A 20,224-nucleotide genomic window follows, 5' to 3' on the forward strand; every position below is an offset into this window, starting at 1 on the left:
GTAATGTTTCTTGAGCATTCAAATCGGCATATGAGAGTTTTTATTTCACAATTTAGAATTTTTAATTTAAATTTTTATTTTTATTTATTTATTTATTTTTTAAGAGTTGCATGATATAATCTAAATATAAATATAAAACTCACAGTTGCGAAAAAAAACCAAAAACAAAAACAGTCAGAATTGCAAGACAAAAACTTGCAATTCTGACTTTTTTTTCCTCACAATTCTGGGTTTATATCTGCAAGAAAAATATATTATTATTATTATTATTATTATTCGCAATTGCTTACGTCCCGCTATTCTGACTTTAGAACTCGCAATTGCAAAAAATTATTATAAGAATAAGAATTTTTCTTGCAATTCTGCCTTTTTTCACAGTTGTGAGTTATGAAGTCAGAAGAGACATTAAATTAAGTAAAAGTTTTATACATTTTAAATATTCTATTTCAAATAAATGCGGTTCTTCTGAACTTTCTACACTTTATACAAATACAAAAATATTAATCAGCACAGCTGTTTTCAACATTGATAATAAATGAGAAATGTTTCTTGAGCAGCAAATCGACATGAGAATGATTTCTGTAGGATCATGTAACACTGAAGACTGGTGTAATGGTGTAATTTTTCAAAAGTTTTAACATGATATATATGCATTTTTTGCATGCACTAACATTGTAATATTATGGCGGTTTATTCAAATGTATTAGTGTTTGATATTATTGCATGAAGAATGTCTTGAAGAAAGCTAGCAGATGGTTGGTAGTGTATTATTCATGGTACCTACATGACACAAAAAGGGAAGAAACCTGCTTATGTAACTTGTCAACACCTCTACATTCAGTTTCACTGCTCTGTCAACTTGTAGTCCTCACAGAATTTCCTACAACAAAACCTATATTTGATAAACCCCTGAATCTCATGAAATAGCAGATGGGGATTTGTGTTTTTATGTTGGTGGAAATGCCTGTAGGATCAACTTCCCATCTAGCAGCATGTAACATGGTTTGTTGACATGCTTTTAAATGAAACATATGGCCGTATGGTTTAAAATGAACCGCTTAGATCAGAAATACTGGAGCACTGTAATGTTTCACTCTACTGATTGCATATTGACAAGCTGAAACTGAAGTTTTGGTCTTGTCTACCTTAAGTTAACAGTTGTCTCTGTCTGGTCACATCCTTGAAAACTCTCTGCCCCTTCCTCTCGACTCATGCGTTTGGCTCTGATGACTGCAGAGACTTTACTGTGTTAATAACTTCTCCCTCATCTAGGGAAAAGGCAGGGGACCCAGGCACTGTCTTCCTTTTAATGTGCTGGCTTTTCTTCAATCATTTAATTAAGAAAAGGAGCGATTATTCAGCCTCGAGTCAGCTCCTTCTCCCTTCCAGCGCCTCATTCATCTCTGATTAAACTTGTAGCATTCGGTAACTGTACTTGCCTGCTCTTTCTGGGGCATTTGAAACAGGAGGAGATTGTGACAGTAGAGAAAAGAGGAACCTGAGGTCTTTGAGCGAGTTGCAGGATAAGAAAATGTTCCCCTTTGGTCTCTTCAACTTGATAAAGGCCATGCTTGCAGCTGTGTTATCTCTTTTTTGCGTTTAAGTTTGGGTTATCTCTTTTTTGGGACGCGTAACCTGTCTGAGGGTTTTGCTGTGTAGTTTAACACCCCTAATTAAGGGCTGACTCCTCATGGCAATTCACAATAAAATGTTGGGGCCTTTTCAGTAATTTCAGTAGTCCCAAAAGTTAGTATGTACAAGGTTGCAAAATAGGATCTGGTGCAAAATAGGTGTTCACAAACAGAAGAAGCGATTAACTATGGAAGCCCGCTGGAAAAAAAGGGTAATTGTGAGGAAAAAAAAAAGTCAGAATTGCAAGATATAAACTAATAATTCAGATTTTTTTCCTCAGAATTGAACGATAGAAACTCAGAATAGCAGGATATAAACTTGCAATTGCTATAAAGCAAAGTAAGAATTGCAATTCTGACTTTTTTGCCCGCAAATGCGAATTTGTATCTCACAATTCTGACTTTTTTCTTAGAATTGCTTGATAGAAACTCATAATTCTGCCTTTTTTTCCTCAGAATTGCATGATAGAAACTCGCAATTGCGAGAAATAAAGTCAGAATTGCAGTTCCTGTAAGTTTGTATCTCACAATTCTAAATTTTTCTTGCAATTCTGAATTTTTTTCACAATTTCAAGTTGGTATCTCGCAATTCTTTCTCACAATTCTGATATTTTCTCGCAATTCTGACTTTTTTCCCTCACTATTCTGACTTTTTTCATGCAATTCTGAGTTTTTTTTCTTCCAATTCTGACTTTATTTCTTGCAATTCTGATTTTTTTCTTTCAATTCTGATTTAATTTCTCGCAATTCTGACTTTTCTTGCAGTTTTGAGTTTGTACCTTACAATTCAGATTTTTTTTCTCGCATTTCTGACTTTTTTTTCCTCACAATTCTGACTTTTTTTCTCACAATTCTGACTTTTTTCTTGCAATTCCGAGTTTGTACCTCGCAATTCTGACTTTTTTCTTGCAATTCTGACTTTTTTCTCACAATTTCGAGTTAGTATCTCGGAATTCTCTCACAATTCTGACATTTTCTTGCAATTCTGACTTTATTTCTTGCAATCCTGACATTTTCTTGCAATTCTGACTTTTTTCTTTCAATTCTGATTTAATTTCTCGCAATTCTGACTTTTTTTTCTCACAATTCGAACTTTTTTCTTGCAATTACGAGTTTGTACCTCGCAATTCTGACTTTTTTTCTCGCAATTCTGACTCTTTTCTCACAATTTCAAGTTAGTATCTCGCAATTTTTTCTCACAATTCTGACATTTTCTTGCAATCCTGACATTTTCTTGCAATTCTGTCTTTTTTCTCACAATTCTGACTTTTTTTCTTCCAATTCTGACTTTATTTCTTGCAATCCTGACATTTTCTTGCAATTCTGACTTTTTTCTCACAATTCTGACTTTTTTTTCTTCCAATTCTGACTTTATTTCTTGCAATCCTGACATTTTCTCGCAATTCTGACTTTTTTCTCGCAATTTTGAGTTTGTATCTCGCAATTCTTTCTTACAATTCGGACTTTTTTCACGCAATTCTGACTTTTTTCCTCATGATTCTGATTTTATAACTCACAACTGTGACCCTGGACCACAAAACCAGTCTTAAGTAGCAGGGGTATATTTGTAACAATAGCCAAAAATACATTGTATGGGTCAAAATTATTGATTTTTCTTTTATGCCAAAAATCATTAGGATATTAAGTAAAGATCATGTTATCTTAAGTTATTTTGTACATTTCCTACTGTAAATATATCAAAACTTAAAAAAATTTTTTTTTGATCCATTGCTACGAACTTAATTTGGACAACTTTAAAGGTGATTTTCTCAATCAGATATCAGATTTTCAAATAGTTGTATCTCAGTCAAATCTTGTCATGTCCTAACAAACCATACATTAATGGAAAGCTTTCAGATGATGTATAAATCTCAATTTTAAATGACCCTTATGACTGGTTTTGTGCTCCAGGGTCCCAGTTGCGAGTTTATATCTCACAACTCTGAGAAAAAAAGTCCAATTCTGAGGGGAAAAAAAGAATAATATGTTCTCAGAATTGAGTTTAAATCTCTCATTTCTGACTTAATAACTTGCAACTGCATATTATGAAGTCAAAATTGCAAGATATAAACTCAATTCTGAGAAACAAAGTCACAGTTGTGAGATATAACCTCACAATTCTAAAAAAAAAGTCATAATTGTGAGAGATAAACTTAGAAAACTTAGTCTAATCAATAAAACATGGGGAAAACTCCAAAATAAGAAATACTAGTTTTGAGCAAGGTTGTGTTGAGTTTGAATGGGCATGATGCTTCCACTGACAGCCTTGTTTTCATTGTCTAGATGTATAGCAGCACCTCTTTGAACTACTGCAAAATGCATCGCTGTATTATTAACGAAGCGGGACACAAACACACGAATGCATAAGATATACAGGGTTGCGTTCCCAGCTCAGTACTATTAACAGTTGAGGTGCTATAATTCGAGTCGAGTTCCTTGGCCGAATGTGACGGTGGTTGTAAACACAGACCCCACGAGAGGAATTCCACCGGGAGACAAAGCAAGGGTTAGAGAGCCCCGTTCCCCTCTCCCTCTGCTCTAGGGTGGAAATGGTTAACATATCACTGTAATTGGCACCCGCAGCTGCTTGTCCTCTCCACAAACAGGAGGGGATGATTTTTCCCCCGGCCTCCCCCTCTCGTTCTCCCCTCTCCTCTCTCACTCTCTTTCTGCAGCCTCTGCTTTGTGTGACAGCTGCCTAATTGGGCATTCTCCCCTCGTAGCGAGGCTGCCTCCTCCGGCCTCGACTGCTGACGAATGGCAGCGGATTACAGATGAGGACACGATGACCCGTTCGACCTTCCCGCAGCAGGGGGAGCAGAGGGAGGGGCCTGACGGGCCGGGCCCGGGCCCAGAGCCTCAGGTCACTGGAGGATGAGGTCGTGAGAAGGTGGAGGATCTGCCAGGTGGCCAATGACAGAGTGTCACATGACAGTAGCTTGATGTCAATGTGTCAAGGGTAGACCGGTGGCACTGCATCCTCAAAAACACTCGCACGGATCCACGGTAGCTTTCGCTTTAATCCCCAGCTCTCAAACCGATCGAAAACATCAGAAAAGAGAGGCAGTGATTTTTTTTTTTTTCATTCTCTCACTCTCATTTACATGTGATTTTTCTTCTGCTGGGATTGTAGTCATGCCAGTTATGCTCATATTGGTCTCCTGGGTCGGGTATAATTATATACACCAGACAGATATATTAAATACATTATAATATTTCAAATATTTTAACATTCTAATGCTGTTAGTGCTTAAATTTGATTTGTGTCTGTTACATATGTATGTTGGCAGTGGTTGTTTACCTTTTAAAGTTAATAGTGGCATTCCTACTGCTAACAGAACTACAAGGAAGACATTTGTAACTCAGAAAATTTAAAAATAATGGATTTGTGGTACTAGATCTGTTTGTTTGAGCATTTAGACCCCCTCAACACAGCAATATTAGCTCAACCAGTGATGTATCTTTGGGGTGGAGCTATTTGTTTGTTCAACCAATGGGTCACAGTGGGCGTGTTCATGGAATCCATTTGAAAACCAGTTGTTTTGCATTTTTATAGCTCCAAATATCAATTCCAAGCACTTTAAAATTCATAAGCCCTTCCAAACTGATAAAAAAATAAGCTATATAAAATACAACGGGGGCAGTGTTATTTTAGTATTACTTACATACTTTTATAGTATATAATAATGTTTTGGAGTCCTGGTAATAAGTGGCTTTTATTTTTATATTTTTTCATTTTCATTTTTGTTTAAGTTTCATTTTTTTGCGCTTAATTTTAAGTTTTTATGTAATATTTGTCTTTTATTTAAATGACCAAAAGTAATTTAGAATATTTTCAATTTTAGTTAATAATAAAAACACAATATATCAGTGACCATATCCTCCAATATTACAGGGCTCTATGCTTACTTTTCTTTTTAGGATCACCTTCTAAAAAATAATCAAAAATCTAAACAAAAACTACCCTTCCCATTACAAGGTGATATTTGACTCCTTAAAGTGAATTAAAGGGGAATTTTGTTTTTACCTTTGTGATGGCATTTTTCGAACTTAATTAAAAATATGTCAGCATTTATGTCAAAATTTTAAAGCTTTTTAAAATTTATGATGAAAACAACAGAAAAAAACAAACAAGTAGAGTAAGTTACCAATCAAATGAAATCAGTATTAACAAAATTAATTCGTACTACAGAGGTGGCACAGAAAAACACAAAAGTGGTTTGTAGGTATATTTTGATATGTTTAATGAGGCTCAGAGGTGGCATGTGTGCAATCAAATTTATAAATGCATGTTGAGTATAATGTTTTAAATATAAAATATGAATATAGCAATATTAAATGATTTTATTGACTAAAATGATAGTTTAAAAATAAAAATAAAACTGCCAGTAGGTGGCGGCAGGTCAGTGATTTAATTACTGAATCATTCATTAATTTGATTAATTCAAACAGCTGATTTGTTCAGGAATAAAGCAAGTGACTGTCTTTGTGAAAGGGTAACTGATTCACTAACTCACTAGATTCATTTAAAAACGCATGTTCATTCATAAACAAAACGCCACTGTGTTTGAATGGAGATGTGCAGTGGCTCAGTTGTGACTTGTTTCGAACTATTTTTGATGACAAAATAGAGCAAAGTCAGGCAATAGTGTTATAGTCAGGCAATGCAAGTCACTTAATATTAATTTTAATTAAGTTTATTTAACTGTTGTATAAAATCAATATCTCATTTACAAACTCTTAAAAATAATTAAAAGCTGTCACTCATATTAGTTCATCACGATCTCACAAAGTTCCATTATAATATCGCACACAGTAGTTTTCGACTGAAATGGTCGAACTGTAGAGCCCTGTATTAGCTTTTTTCTTTGTCTATTATTTGAAGCAGATCAAACAATACCCTACAACAGGCAGAAAACAATATATTATAGACTTATTAAATATATTATAATCTTATCAGCCATAACATTTAAAAATATGTTGGTTAGCACTTTTTCAAATCTTATTTTTATTGTTTATTGAATTATCTGTATCGCCTACACATTGCTGACACAGTATTTCTCTGTGCACTTTGCCCAAGCAAACCTCTTGAAATATAATATTTATTTCCCAAAGTTGAAATAGTTGCTAGTGTGTATAAATACCAAAACAGCAGCTGGTATTTAAAGGCGCTAGGCTAATGACTGTATTTTTCTTAATGCCAGCACCTTCAGAATTTCACAGCATATGTGCAGCAGACTAATGATCCAAATGAGCCCTTTTTTCTCCAGATCATTTGCTGCACACATTGGAAAGCCATTGGTTAGACTTTCTCCGTTAATAAAGAGAAGTGAAAAAAAGGCGAAATTCTATCACTAACCGCTGCGAGGCAAGTTCATGCCGTAAAGGTCTTGTCTGCTGAAGCATTTCAGCTTGGCTTAGCTTTCTTAGCCGACTGTAGTAGTCAGGAATCCATGACCAGTTCTTGCTCCACTTCACCCACACACACACACGCACTCACGCTCTCGCATTATAAAAGCAAGCGTGCGGCGACAGAGCGGAGCATCTTCTAAGACACAAAACGCAGGCTGTCAGAAGGGCTGGCGGAGCCTTGTTCCTGTCACGCTGCCAGGATGCAATATCACTCAGCTGAGGTAGAAAGCCGTCAGTTGTAAAATATGATGAATTATCCCTATTCGGCAGAGAGTGGGCCGTCTGTGGGCGTGTGGCTCTCTGTGTGTACGCGAAAGTACGTGAGGGTGTATAAAGAGAGGCTACGCCTGTGTGTGTGTGAGAGAGTCTGTTTTGTGTGACTGAGCACTGGCGGCGTGGTTGCGGCACACATAAGAGTGTGTGGGCGAGAAAAAGAGTGAGAGAGACCAGCCACAGGGTTACTACAGGTTTAATGGCGACCTTGTTGTGCACGCACTTAGCTGCTTTCAGTGTTGAGTTGCTCAGAGCGAGCGTCTAATCCCCCACCCGGGTGCTCACACACTTGATTAGTGGCCTTGGTTATCTGCCTAGAGGACAAGCCGCTGCTCCCCTCCTTCACTGGTCAGGGCTAGGGCACTAAAGGGTGTCAACCCCAAAGAAAGAAGAAGAGAGAGACAGAAGGAGAGAGAAGAGAGGGGCAGGATGTTGTCGAGGTGTATTAGTATTCAGACAGAGCCCTTACAGCCTGCAGAGCAAATTGATTACTACACTGTACCTGTTCTTGGTGTCACAGCTCCGTAAGAAGGTAAGATCGTATATTGTATGGCAGTGTGGGCATGGCAGAGATAGCTCTTCCACATTGCTTTCTGAAGTTGTAAATGAGTCTGATTTGTGTGGATGGTTTGACATGTTTTGCCGGGTTTAGGTTGTTGAAATTTAACTTTGTGCGTTCAGTATTTTTCCCCTCATTTGAAAAGTTTATAAGGGAACCCCAGGTATTAAGACTTATATGGTTTAAAATATTGTAAATGTAGTAGAAAACCGATGAAAGATTTACGTTATTTTGTAAAATCCGCTGTTTTATTCATATTTTGGACTATGGGGGCGCCATTATTTCGATGATGTAAAATGGTCACACTCCTGTTGCTATTTTTACTGCTAGACAACTCGGAAAATCAAATACTGATATGATGATCACAGCTACTGAAAGAGCTCACAGGTGGCGATGGATATAAGCCTAGGCTTGAACTAAATGCTGTACCATCGATTTTCCTCCTCAAGGAGTCTAAACACCCCCGGATATCGTATGAAATCCACACTGAGAAACTCTATAAATGGCTGCGCTGTCATGACAAGCGTCGACATGTTTACATCCTGCCAGGATGGCATCTAGCATTTCTTGTCTCTGCCATTTGTAAGCTCTTTCGGCAGCTGTGGTCTACTAAAACCTCAAAGGCATCAGGGTTAGCAAAGACGCAGGTCTTTGGGAATATTTATTCGTCCACAGGCATCTTCCTTTCCTTGCTTCTATTCTAATCGCTAGGAAAGCAGTGAAGATTTACATCACTGCTTTTGTTGCCCTTCGCAAAAGCCGCACAATGTGTCATCGCATCATATTTTAGTTGCTTATTCCGAGTTGTGTTGCTGTAAAAATAGCAACAGGTAGCACCAGTAGCTCACCGAGTGTATCCGTTTTACATCATCAAAATAATGCCACCCACCCGCCACCCCCACCCCCCATAGTCCAAAATATGTATTAAACGATAAAACTTTCATGGGTTTTCTACAACATATTCAGTAAAAGACATCATGTTATATACTAAGCCATTCAAGTCTTAATACCCAGGGTTCCCGTTAAATATAGAAATCAGCAGCTGCACAGAGCTGCAGGGATGATGTGATTTTGAAGGCCAACTTGAACATTAGCAAAACCATGGTTTCTTTAAAGAATTGGATTTTTATATTGGCTTTTGGAGTTGAGTTTGGCCAATAAGATAATCTTCACAAATGACCACAACGTTTATGAATTTTGAGGCTTGAATACAGTCACTGAAAGTAAAAAGCTGAGGTTAGGCTATAAACAAACTACACCATGGTCGCATGGCTTCAGCATCGCCTCCATTAAGCCTCTGACAAGTCTTTAAATATTTATATAAAATCTACAAGTTGGAAAGTTTGGGATAGAATAGATTTTGTATGAGATAGAAAGATAAAGTTTGAGTTAGAATAGCCTCTTTAGTGCCATATTGCCACTTGTATGCAACCACCTTTTTCCAAACATGAAAAGTGTATGCTGTTACTGATGTATTTTATAAAACATGAAAATATCTTGAGCTTTTATTAACCACAGACCTTATTTTAGGCATTTAACCAAAAACCCATTGACTTTGGGATGATGGAAATTGTGAGTACCAGATATTATTTTAAATCCTTATCCTTAATCTTCATCCAGAACATCTGGAAAAGTCATGGAGCCTTTGAATATCGTGGACAATGGGGGGTCCATGGAGTCAAATGGCTGAGATCCACTGGCCTGGGCTCATTGTGCGTGACATGTACCATGTATTGCCAGTAACTTGTAATGATCTCACATCCTGGAAAAAGTGGAAGCTTGTCTTTTTTGGATGAGGACATTGCTTAGTTATCTCTAAAGACTCAAGCAAATGACGTGAGGGTCATGACGCACATGCTGACCCTTCATTCGACCCTTAAGGCAATGGTACAGTGCATGTTTATTTGTTTTATGAATAATAAAAGTGGACATTGGTTCCCTCTTGATTTGGACTTTTAGACTACTGGTATTGTATATTTTGTCATGCACTTGTTGTGTTTGGTTTTGCAAACTACAATTGCACTTTGCAATACTGGCTGTCAATGTGCTATACTTGGTCAGAGCTGTTTACATAATGACTGGCATAAACTATGATACTGATAAACATGATCTCTTGAGTTAGGGCGAAGGGTGACTTTTAAAAAATCCATGGGTTCTCGTTGTATAACTGTTCGTTTCTATCAGCCTCTTTCTCACAAGTCTTCTAATGCAAATTCGTTTTTCCATATGTGGAGCCTAAGGTCACAACACTTGTTTTCTAAAGGTTGTGTCCAAGTTCACAAAGCCAAAAACTTCCACTCAAGTACTTCAAGTGTTTTTTTTGGGCACGGACTGATTCCCATGCTCACGTTCCCCAAGTCATTTCCAACCCCGGAAACTGGGCCATTTACCACAGTCAATTAGGAGTACAAATATTTTGTTTGTTCCCATTTCCTGAGTGTGGGCAGTAATTAAATTTTTTTCCTTGACGAGCATTAGCACGCTCAGTATCACTTCAGTGTGTCATTTGTTTTTCGCCAGAAAGTGAACCGACAAAGATACATGTTATTCTGCAGCCGAAGATGAACCAGCTTGGTCTTCTCTAAGCGTTCCTGTTAACATTACGCTGCCATCATAAATCTACAAGTCTAAGGTCAAGACTATTACTTGTGGCAGGACTCTGGAATTATGTTTGGAGTCTTGTGACAGTACACGCAGGGGCCCCCCGTATATATTTCTGCCGTCTACTTGGGAAAGGGTTCCTTTTGCTTGGCTGAAACACTCTGGTATCACCCCCATGTGAAAGGGTAACTCATCTTAGGGTCATACTAATGTAGGTCAGACTCATGCTTTTACTAAGAGTCAGAGATTGCACTTGGCAAAGCCCTAACTAAAGGGGTGTGCCCCAGATGGGAAATGTCAATGCGTGGTGCCCATAGTGCTTGTTTGGAAGTAGGTCATAGTGACCTAGTTTGAATGGTGCATGGCCCTGATTGACTGAGTCACCCAATGCTATCTTAGGAATTTGTTGTTGTAGTTCCACAGGCTTTTGTGCCTACGTGTGCAACCAAAGGATAACAACAACTTAGTGGCACAACTGTGTCCAAAATTCTTTTTTATTTCGAGAACCCATCAGCTAGACGGTGGGTATGAGCGCACATCGCAAGGGCAGCTTTGTCGCTTTTTATTAGGACCTAATGCTTTGTATGGACGCCAGCTGTTGCATCAACTCAAACGGCCCCGGCGGAGTGAGTGACCTTGACTTCAAACAGGGCATGCAGCAGGTTTTGCTCCTTTTGCCTCATCATGCATTTTAAATAGCCTAAATGGATTACAGTTTCTGGATGGTGGATGTAATTTATGATCTGGTATTTTTTGGGGGGGGTCAATTAATCTTCCAGCCTTACAGTTGAGAAATGAGGAATCCAGTCCAGATATCAGATCCTCTCCATTTATATCAAGCCAGTCGTTTTACAGAGGGTTTTATTTCTCAGGTAACTCATTCAGGAGCCCCGTCACCCTGCACTGATGGTGATAATAGTGACGAAAAACCCTGAATAGAACTGAGTGAACAGACTCGTATATAACCAGGTTTTTGTCATAGATAGGCTACTAAAATCACTTCCTACGCAGTTATTCTTTAGCTCATTCTTTAGCTATTCTTTATTCTTTGGTTTTTCATATTTTCATAGGTTTGATTTGAAAGTTTTTACCAAATGTGTTATTGAAACGGTTTATTTCTTTTTTCTTTTCTAACGCAGGACACTGAATATCACTTCGGAGATGAGAAGTGTGTTAACGTAATTGTTTATCTGTTTAACAGGGTGAAGGCGTTGTCAGTATCGTGTTTCCTCTTTTCATTGGATTAGGACAACGAGCTACTATGGCCTATTGACAGAAGTATAGGATGAGGTGTTGTTGTTGGCCCAAATCAATTGCCCTCTCCTACTCTGACACCTTAAATTCACAGTCTGATTTTCATGAAATTCCTCAACGATTTCATTGACAAATTACATTTTTTTGTATTTTACAGTTTCATGAATGCTTAGAAGTCTGTTCTATGAAGATTTCTAGAGATAATATCCAAATTAGAGGTATTTAGATTGTAAAGTGGCATAGGAGTTTCTCAGGCCTGTCACTCTGACATCACTGTGACCGATATCTTGATAAGGTCATCCAGTACCGTCCACCCCCTGTCAGCCCTAGCAAAGTAGAGCGTCCAGGGGTGCCAATTATCAGCAGAACAAATCAACCATAGCCACTGACCTTCACTTTGACCATAGAGCACTCACAAGGTCAGCCTTGTGTGTATTCCATGATTAAGTACTTACAATTCCATCTCATTATGTTTTCGTTTTTTCTATGAAGTGCAGACATTGTTGTGAAATTGGTACTCCTGTGCGCAAGTGGTGTGGTGAGAATAGTGTTTAGCAGACTTGTGCATGTACACAATAAATGTGTCAGTCTGCAAGGCCAACGGCACTGTGTGATCCAGAGGTGGTATATTTTGAAATAATGTAGTGACTACTGTAACATAGAAGTGAAGGACTAGGCTGCAACATGTGGGTGTTTATTCTCCAGGCACTGACACTGACTGCAGAGAGGGTGAGAGAGGGATACCTATGTCTGTCTAAGCAGCCAGAAACATGTAGGCTGAGTAAATGTTTGCTGTAAGTCAGAAGTTGTCGAAAATAAACTCTTTGCATCTTGAATAAATATATCAATACATATATAACATTGGTTTTAATATAAAAAGTATCAAATGTAGGGTAACGTATAAAACAGAAATATTGTTTAAAAATCACTTTCTATAGCATTTTTACCCAGAGACCTGATTAATTTCTCAACCTGCCAGTCATATAGATTAGAAAACATTTTTCCCAAGTACCTGTTAACTTTTTGTGGTTGTCTTACAAAGAAGTGAGTTCTCAAATGGCAGTTTTGTGTGTCTGTCTTGGCAAGAATTCTGTCAAAATATTTAATCCTCTTCAGGACACTGTGCTTTGTTATTTTTTACCTAATATCTGTCAAATCAATCAATCAAGTAGTCTTTAAAGCCCTGTGTATTCTGTTTTAATGAGATTCGGCAGGCTAATTCATACTGCTTAAGAGTTCGGAGAGGTCTCACAAAGATGGTTATTGCTGTGATGGTACAGAATGAGTCTTAATTAAATCCCTTTCAGTAAACGAGTGAGATCCATCTTTAGGTCATACCTTTTGGCATGTGGTAAGAGTGTGAAAACACTTGCATGGTATAGCGGACTACTTTGTGGCCTTGCTTGCTTACACATAATTTCGATGGCAGAATTAAAAAAAAAATCGATCAGCATATGAAATCTTATGTTACACGGTGAAGATTAACTGAATTTGCTTTGTTGAATACAATAATGTGTCTTATGCGATATTTAGCTAATAGATTTTAATAATTCATGTTTTTCTCTTTTCTGCAGGACCGTCACCAGTTGACCTTGTGGACAGAATTACTGGATGAGAGCAGTGATTTCACTCACAACCCTGAAGCTTTGAAGTACAAATCCAGTGCCATGGAATCCCACAAGACTTGACTGCATTACGATCCAGTACTTAATGGCAAACATGATTTTAAACAACATTCATACTTAGCTCTTGCCTCCTGTATGGGGGAATGGCTTGTGAAGCTACATTAGACCTTTTTTTTACCTAAAAAAAAAAAAAAAACAAGGTTTGGAAGCTACAAACTGTAAGGTCTCTTGGCAAAACGTAACAGAACGATTTTTCCCTTTATTGTGGTGGCCAACCATACAAGGGACTATAGTATTGAACATGACTCATGGGGAAGAGCCTGGCCCTGAAACACACCAGGATTCTGCTGTATTAACATATCTGGAAGGCTTACTCATGCATCAGGTAGCAGGAGGACAGGGTGCGGCAGCAACACAGAGTGGAAGCCAAGAGCAGAGGAATAAGGACGGGACAGGGCATGCACAGCCTAGTCATGGCACTCGGCAGGAGCAGAACCGGACAAATTCCCACTGTGGAGCCTCACAGCACCTCAGAAAGGCTCGACTCCTCAACTCAGAGGCCTGGACGGAGAGTGAGACTCACCGGAGGTCAGCACCCTCCGTTGCGCTCAACGGGCAAAGTGAAGACCACCACAGTGGCCAGAATGGAACCTCTCAGGATAAAGGAGAGAGTACGCTTCTAGCGAGTTTGCTGCAGTCTTTCAGTTCTCGACTTCAAAACGTGACCCTGCCACAGCAGATTATCCAAGGCTTGAGGCCACCGGATGCCCCCTGCCAGATAAGCAAGCCTGCACAAGAGGACAGGGCAGATGTGCCTTGCCACAGACCTGCCTCGAGCCACCTCAAAGGGTTAGTAAGCAAGAGCAAAATGCAGAATCACAGCAACAGTGTGCCTTATCAACGTCGACGGTCCAGTCAGGAAAGTTTTTCAGAATCTCCCAAGGCACTGCAGAGCAGTACTCCCTCCCCATCTCCCGAGTCTCTATCTTGTACCGAGCGCCTAAAAGCTGTGGCAAACCTGGTGAATATCAGATCAAGCCCCGCTCCGTCGCCCAAACCAAGTGTGGCCTGCAGTCAACTGGCTCTGTTGCTCTCCAGTGAGGCCCACTTGCAACAGTACTCTCGAGAACATGCCCTGAAAGCCCAACTCTCTGGACGATCAGCCAGTGAAAGACTATCAGCCATGGCCACACAGCAGACACAAGAAAAACAACCTACAACTTCTGGCCAGACTCATGGACTAAGCCTCTTACACACCAAGAATGGAATACCTTCACAAATGTCAACAAGCTCCAGTAGACAGAGTCCAAGCCTGACTTCAGGGCAAAGAAGGACAGAAGGTTCCATGCGGACAGGACAACGCTTTAGAGAACGTCGACCTTTCGAGAAACAAGGAAGACCGTCACAGAACTGCAGCAGTCTTCTACTTCAGCTTCTCAACAGTCACAACACCACACAGCGAATTAATGGACAGGGTCACTTGAAAGATGACCTCAGTACCTTTGGCACTCTGGCCTCTCCACTTTTTTCAGACAGTGAGCACTCGAACCCCGACAGCAGTCTTACAAAAGACAGCAGTGATGCCGAGAGCACTTACTCTAGTTGCTCTCCTATTGACCTTTCTCTGAAGAACAGAACAAATGTACAAACACCTGTATCTACTTCGTCCTCACCTGTACGGGACAGAGTCCCAGAGTCTTCATTGAACAGGTGGAAGCCTGAGAGTCCACCTGTTACAGTTACCTCAGATCACAGGGAGATGGACACCTGTTCGGAGATGAAACCTCATCACAAGGTCACTCTATTACAGTTGCTCTTGGATCACAAAAATAACGAGAAAGTAAACAAAGGTTTGGATAATCCAGATTTGCTGCAAGCTGTAATCCCTAAGGTCACTAGTGCATCTACGAGTAGCCAGAGTGTTTTCAGTACGGTTATGTGTAAGGACGTAAGTGACCTTAGCGGACACTGTGGATTGAGTTGTAGAAGTCCCAAACTCTTGCCAACTTTCTCCCAAAGCAGAGACTCCAACAGCAGCGCATCTCCATACACACTTTATGGGTCTCCCCATTCTCAGTCTGTCCCATTGGATCTTTGTAAAGCAAAACAACCTGCAAGTGATGCAAGAGTAAAAGAACCTGCCTTTAGTGCTAGTAAATTGTTACAGAATTTAGCTCAGTGTGGAAAACAAAACCCTGACATTTCTCCTCCAGCAAAGACACCTTTACCCCCTATCAAACTCATGACCCAAGAGCTGAAAGTTAACCATCCTCCAACTTTACTTGAGAGACTCGCTGCGCCAATTCAGAGAAACAATACACTGTGGGAAGAGGCCAAAGCAAAAACTTCAACTGTGCCCGAAGCAACACAGCATGTCTCGGAGATTGAGAATCTGCTTGAAAGACGTACAGTTCTACAACTTCTTTTGGGCAATGCTCCTCAGAAAGAAAAGGTAGGCAGCAAACGAAAAAGAGAGCATTGCAAAAACAGTTCTGTGGAAAAACCAATACACCAGGCAACTGGTCAACCAAATGGTCCTCCATTGGATATCACAATTAAAACTGAGCCTGTTGAAGAGGGTCATACGTATGACTACAACAAACTGTCAAAGCAATGCCAGAATCCAGTATTGGAGCCTAGGAAAAGCACCAGTTATCATTCTCATGAAAGCATCAAACAAGAACCACTGTCCCCAGAGGCTCCCACCAGAGATGGTCTGCTCTGTCATCTACTAAAGAAACGACCCAACAAAACCCTTCAGCCAAACAAATTAGAGAACCTAAACAAGAGCTGTGTCAAAGAAGAATCAGTTGAAGCCCAGGGACCAACAATCCCAAAGAAGCGGAAATTTTCAATAGAACTGGAATATCATAACTCTTTGACTCAGCAGACCAAGGATTTGGAACATTCTGGTAGCATGAAAGAAGACAACAGTGGTTGTTTGGCTGCCAGAGATTTAGAGACAAGAGAGGGCAGAGACCCATCTAGCCCCCCAGAGGCTGACAGCCCTCCAGCTAAGTTTCCACCATACGAGTCTAACGAAAACCGAAGTTTCAATGTTCTAAAGCAGCTGCTTCTATCAGACAACTGCTTGAAGGAATTGTCTCAGCCAAGGGGTACATTCAGTTCACCGTCACACACTGTACTGAATGGAAATACAATCAAGCAATCGTGTATTGAAGGTGAAATTCAAAACTTTCACCGGAGCCTGAGTCCCAGCAATGCATCTTCTAAAAAAGCAAGCAGTCACAGGCAAGAATCTCCCCATGTTGCACAGCATGAGCCTGCAAAGTCAAAAATCGATTACAGCACCACAAAGGATTTGAAGGGCCCTGCAAAGATGGTTAATGGAGACTATCAAACACAAAAGTACAGGCCCGACTCACCTCGGTTTACCAAGACTAACCCTATTTTGTACTATATGCTCCAGAGGAGCAATGCACAACTGGTTAAAGATGGGGAGGGGCTGGAGGTAGGCTCGGGACAAATGCAGACAAAGGTCAAAAACGAGTCATCAGGTGATACTGAGGCCTTTGAACTTTAAAACAAAATTCACAGAATTTACAATGGAACACTTAGTTGTGACTCACCACGGCTAAACGGGTCATTGAAGAAATACTAGTTTTGAGACTGTGAACCAGCATCTGTGCTTGAACTAGCAATGTGCTTCTTTTTATTCTCTCTGCTTCTTATCCGCTTTTGTTTCTATTGAGGCATCTCGCATTTTTCACTTGAATTACATGTCATTTAGTTCACAAAAAGACCATGAAACCAAAGTTCATTTGAATATTTATAAGCACTACTTTCTGGCTGATTTCTTTCTTGGGTTCCAAGCGGCAAAGAAAATAAAAGTTTTCTACAAAAGGTGTGTGACAGATTTGCCCTCGTGTATTTGTAACAATATCAGTTCCCACTCCGTTTTCCACACATGGGTAGACTTTTGGCCTCAGGCAGTGAGTTATGATGCACCGATGCACATGGTAATCTGTTTAAACAGATTGTGCCTCAGCAGTTGTTAGTGAATATTCTTCAATTTGCCATGCTGAAATGAAGAAATAACTATGTATTGTTACTTCGTCTGTGCCAGGAAGGCATTAAATGTCACAGTATTTATACATTCAGATAAACGAAATTGGTCGCCTTTTTAAAAAGATAGGCATCTCTCATTGGTTCCGTATTGTTCGGATAAACTAACAGCGACAGTAAAGCTGTATGTTCATTCTCATGTTTGGATAATATGGAATATGAATCCATCAGTATTACGACATGATATCTTGATATCTATATGGTATGTGAAGTGTGTATACTTTTATGTTATCAGTGTCCTTTTTTAATTTCCCTCTCTCACATTGAAAACGATGTTGTGATGTGCTTTATTCTTTATTCTGTGTTCTCAGACCGAAATGGATTTTTACAATACTCTAGAAGATGATGAATGAAAATCACAAGAGTTACTACAAATGACTGCTTTTTGCTCATACAGTATGTTTTGTATTTGTGTATTTTATGAACTGGTCTTGGTATTAGCATGTCATAAGATGTTTGTTCTATTATGCAAGAGATTGTTGCATCGACTTGAGACAAATCAGCCCAATCTCAGCTGTCTGTCATGCTAATGGACACGTTGATCCAATAAAGGGAGTGTTTGTGGTATTAAGGCCATTCCCACAAAAATATGTTTGCTCATGTGATGTTTTACAGTCTTACGTTAGACATATGTTGTTTTTCATCAATCTTAAAGACTCGTTATAAACTATATTTATGTACATAGCATAATCTTTATGAAAGACAGCTATTTTGTATGAATGAAAAGCATTTTAGTTTTGAAATTTCTTAAAGAGACTTCAAAGTAAATGCCATGTGAATATGTACTCTAGAGGATGATTTTTGTCCTTCTTTTGCATGTGTCTCCTGATTAAACTATGATAATCTGTTCTGCAATATCTTGTGTTATGTCAGATATTTAAGAGTACACTGCTGCCTGTTGCATGCAGATGCATGAGAAGGTTCCTATGTATTACCGAACATGGGGAAATTCAAAGTCTTAAGCATATTACATATATATATATATATATATATACATATATATATTTTGTCATGGAGCCCAATACATAAAAATGTGATCTGTATGTTTGTCATGAGAAATAGACCGCTGGGCAAAATGTTGAAACTTTTGAAACAAATGTGCATATGAAGATATTTATTTTGTTTTTACTCAATTTTATTTTTTACAAGGAGAAAACCAAACAGGTTAAACAATCATGTTCCGTACTGTACAGTACAAAGATGGATTACACTGAGACTTCAAAGACTTCTATTGGTTTCGAAATATTGTTTTGATGCAGGCTAATTGCGATGCATTTGAGTATTATTGTGTATCATTATTTCTAAAAAATACATTTCATTTGGGTGTTTACTTGCACAGATTTCGAATAAAGTTCTGAAATGCACAATCAGAATAAACCTGTCGTTTATGTCTCGCAAAGGTTTTTCCCCCTCATGGTATTGTCCCGATTTAAGTCTCCAGTAGTGTATGACCTGTGCTCGACCCTTGGCTGCACAAAAACACATCTTACATGCAAAAAGGAAGTTAGAAGGAATCTGTTTGCTGTACATGGAAACCTTGTCTTTGGCTGACTAAACCTTGCTGTTGACCTAAATTTTATCTGCTGTGCCCTGAGTCATGACCTTAATTCCTGTCGGTCGCGATGACATAGATGTGAGAGGAAGTGATAGGACAGAGATGACCTCGTGCATCACCGGGGCCAACATCAAGACAGATCAGTGGCCTGTAAAAAGGTATTCTGGAAGAAATGGACACTCTGCAACAAAGAACAACCTGCCTCGGGCCTACAGGGTTCTGCTCACTCGCATCTAAATACCGAAGTTTCTAAAACCTCAAAAATGACATGCAGACACATTTCTATGACAGAGAGTGGAGCACGAGGGGTTTTAATACTCAAAAGCTGGGAGAAGCACGCAAGCCTGTTTTTGAATATGAGCTTTCTTTTATGTTTTCCTCCAAAACTAGGTCATATAATGTAGGCCTACACCTCCTTTTATGCGTCTGTGTCAAAGTGAGGGGGTAGGGGGTGGCTGAAGTGAGAGCTGATGGGATTAACTTAAAGCTAAAGCAGGTCTGAGTTGTACATAAGTGTGAATCAAAAATGCTTTTGGAGTTTCAGGGTATGCTAACAGATCAAATCATCCTCTGCAGTGCTTTGAATGTTAAAAAGCAATCGTTTTGCTTGTAAAGGAAGGGATGATAAACCTCTGAACAACTGGAAAGTGCTGTCGGGAGGGTCGGTAAAACAGCGGCGCCACTGATTAAGTGGAGGACACTCTTCACATTCCTGCTGAGTTTCTTTTACAGATCCTCTCCCTCGTAATTGGACAAGAGCTTGCGTGCATTTTTGATGGATCAAAGAAAGTTGCACAGTTGGCATGAATCCGCTGATGTGGAACAATACATAAAAAGTATGCTCTGCTTGGCTGATGATAGCTAATGCCCCTTGTGCTTAAGCGGGAAATTCTAAATCATACCTGTGATTTATGGATCTCTGAACTCCTCACATGAAATATGACTTCTTGGCTCCCTTACAGCCCATGCATGCACTCCGATCACTGAAGTTCCACTTATACAGGCCCTGTAACCTAAAGCACAGGACTTCACAGTATGCACATACGCATCTAGAGGTGCCCACATCTTTCCTACAAATTTAGCAAAGAAATATATCTCACATCCCTGCTGATTGTCTTTTATTATGTGGCTTATTTTGGAACTCATAACAAGGAAAAGTGTGTGTAAGAGACATGAGATCATGCATATTCCATGTTTGATCAAACAGAATAGTCATAAAAGAGATTCA

The 20,224-nt window shown here is 39.3% G+C and overlaps 1 protein-coding gene across 4 annotated transcripts in view; it reads left to right on the plus strand.

The window, feature by feature from the left end:
- The window catches only part of nrip1a (nuclear receptor interacting protein 1a), a 44,328-nt gene extending 25,520 nt beyond the window's left edge, over window positions 1-18,808 (plus strand). For 3 of the 4 annotated variants that reach the window (XM_051129375.1, XM_051129377.1, XM_051129378.1), the window contains exon 2: window positions 13,305-18,808. In XM_051129375.1, the coding sequence (XP_050985332.1) occupies window positions 13,657-16,899 (3,243 nt within the window). In that variant the 5' untranslated portion in view covers window positions 13,305-13,656 and the 3' untranslated portion in view covers window positions 16,900-18,808. Of the gene's footprint in view, window positions 1-7,304; window positions 7,849-13,304 lie in introns of those variants that run through there. The other variant, XM_051129376.1, reaches the window with a different exon arrangement.
- The last annotated feature ends 1,416 nt before the right edge of the window (window positions 18,809-20,224 follow it).

The sequence above is a fragment of the Labeo rohita genome, chromosome 15, assembly GCF_022985175.1.
Source record: "Labeo rohita strain BAU-BD-2019 chromosome 15, IGBB_LRoh.1.0, whole genome shotgun sequence".
NCBI classification, from domain to species: domain Eukaryota; kingdom Metazoa; phylum Chordata; class Actinopteri; order Cypriniformes; family Cyprinidae; genus Labeo; species Labeo rohita.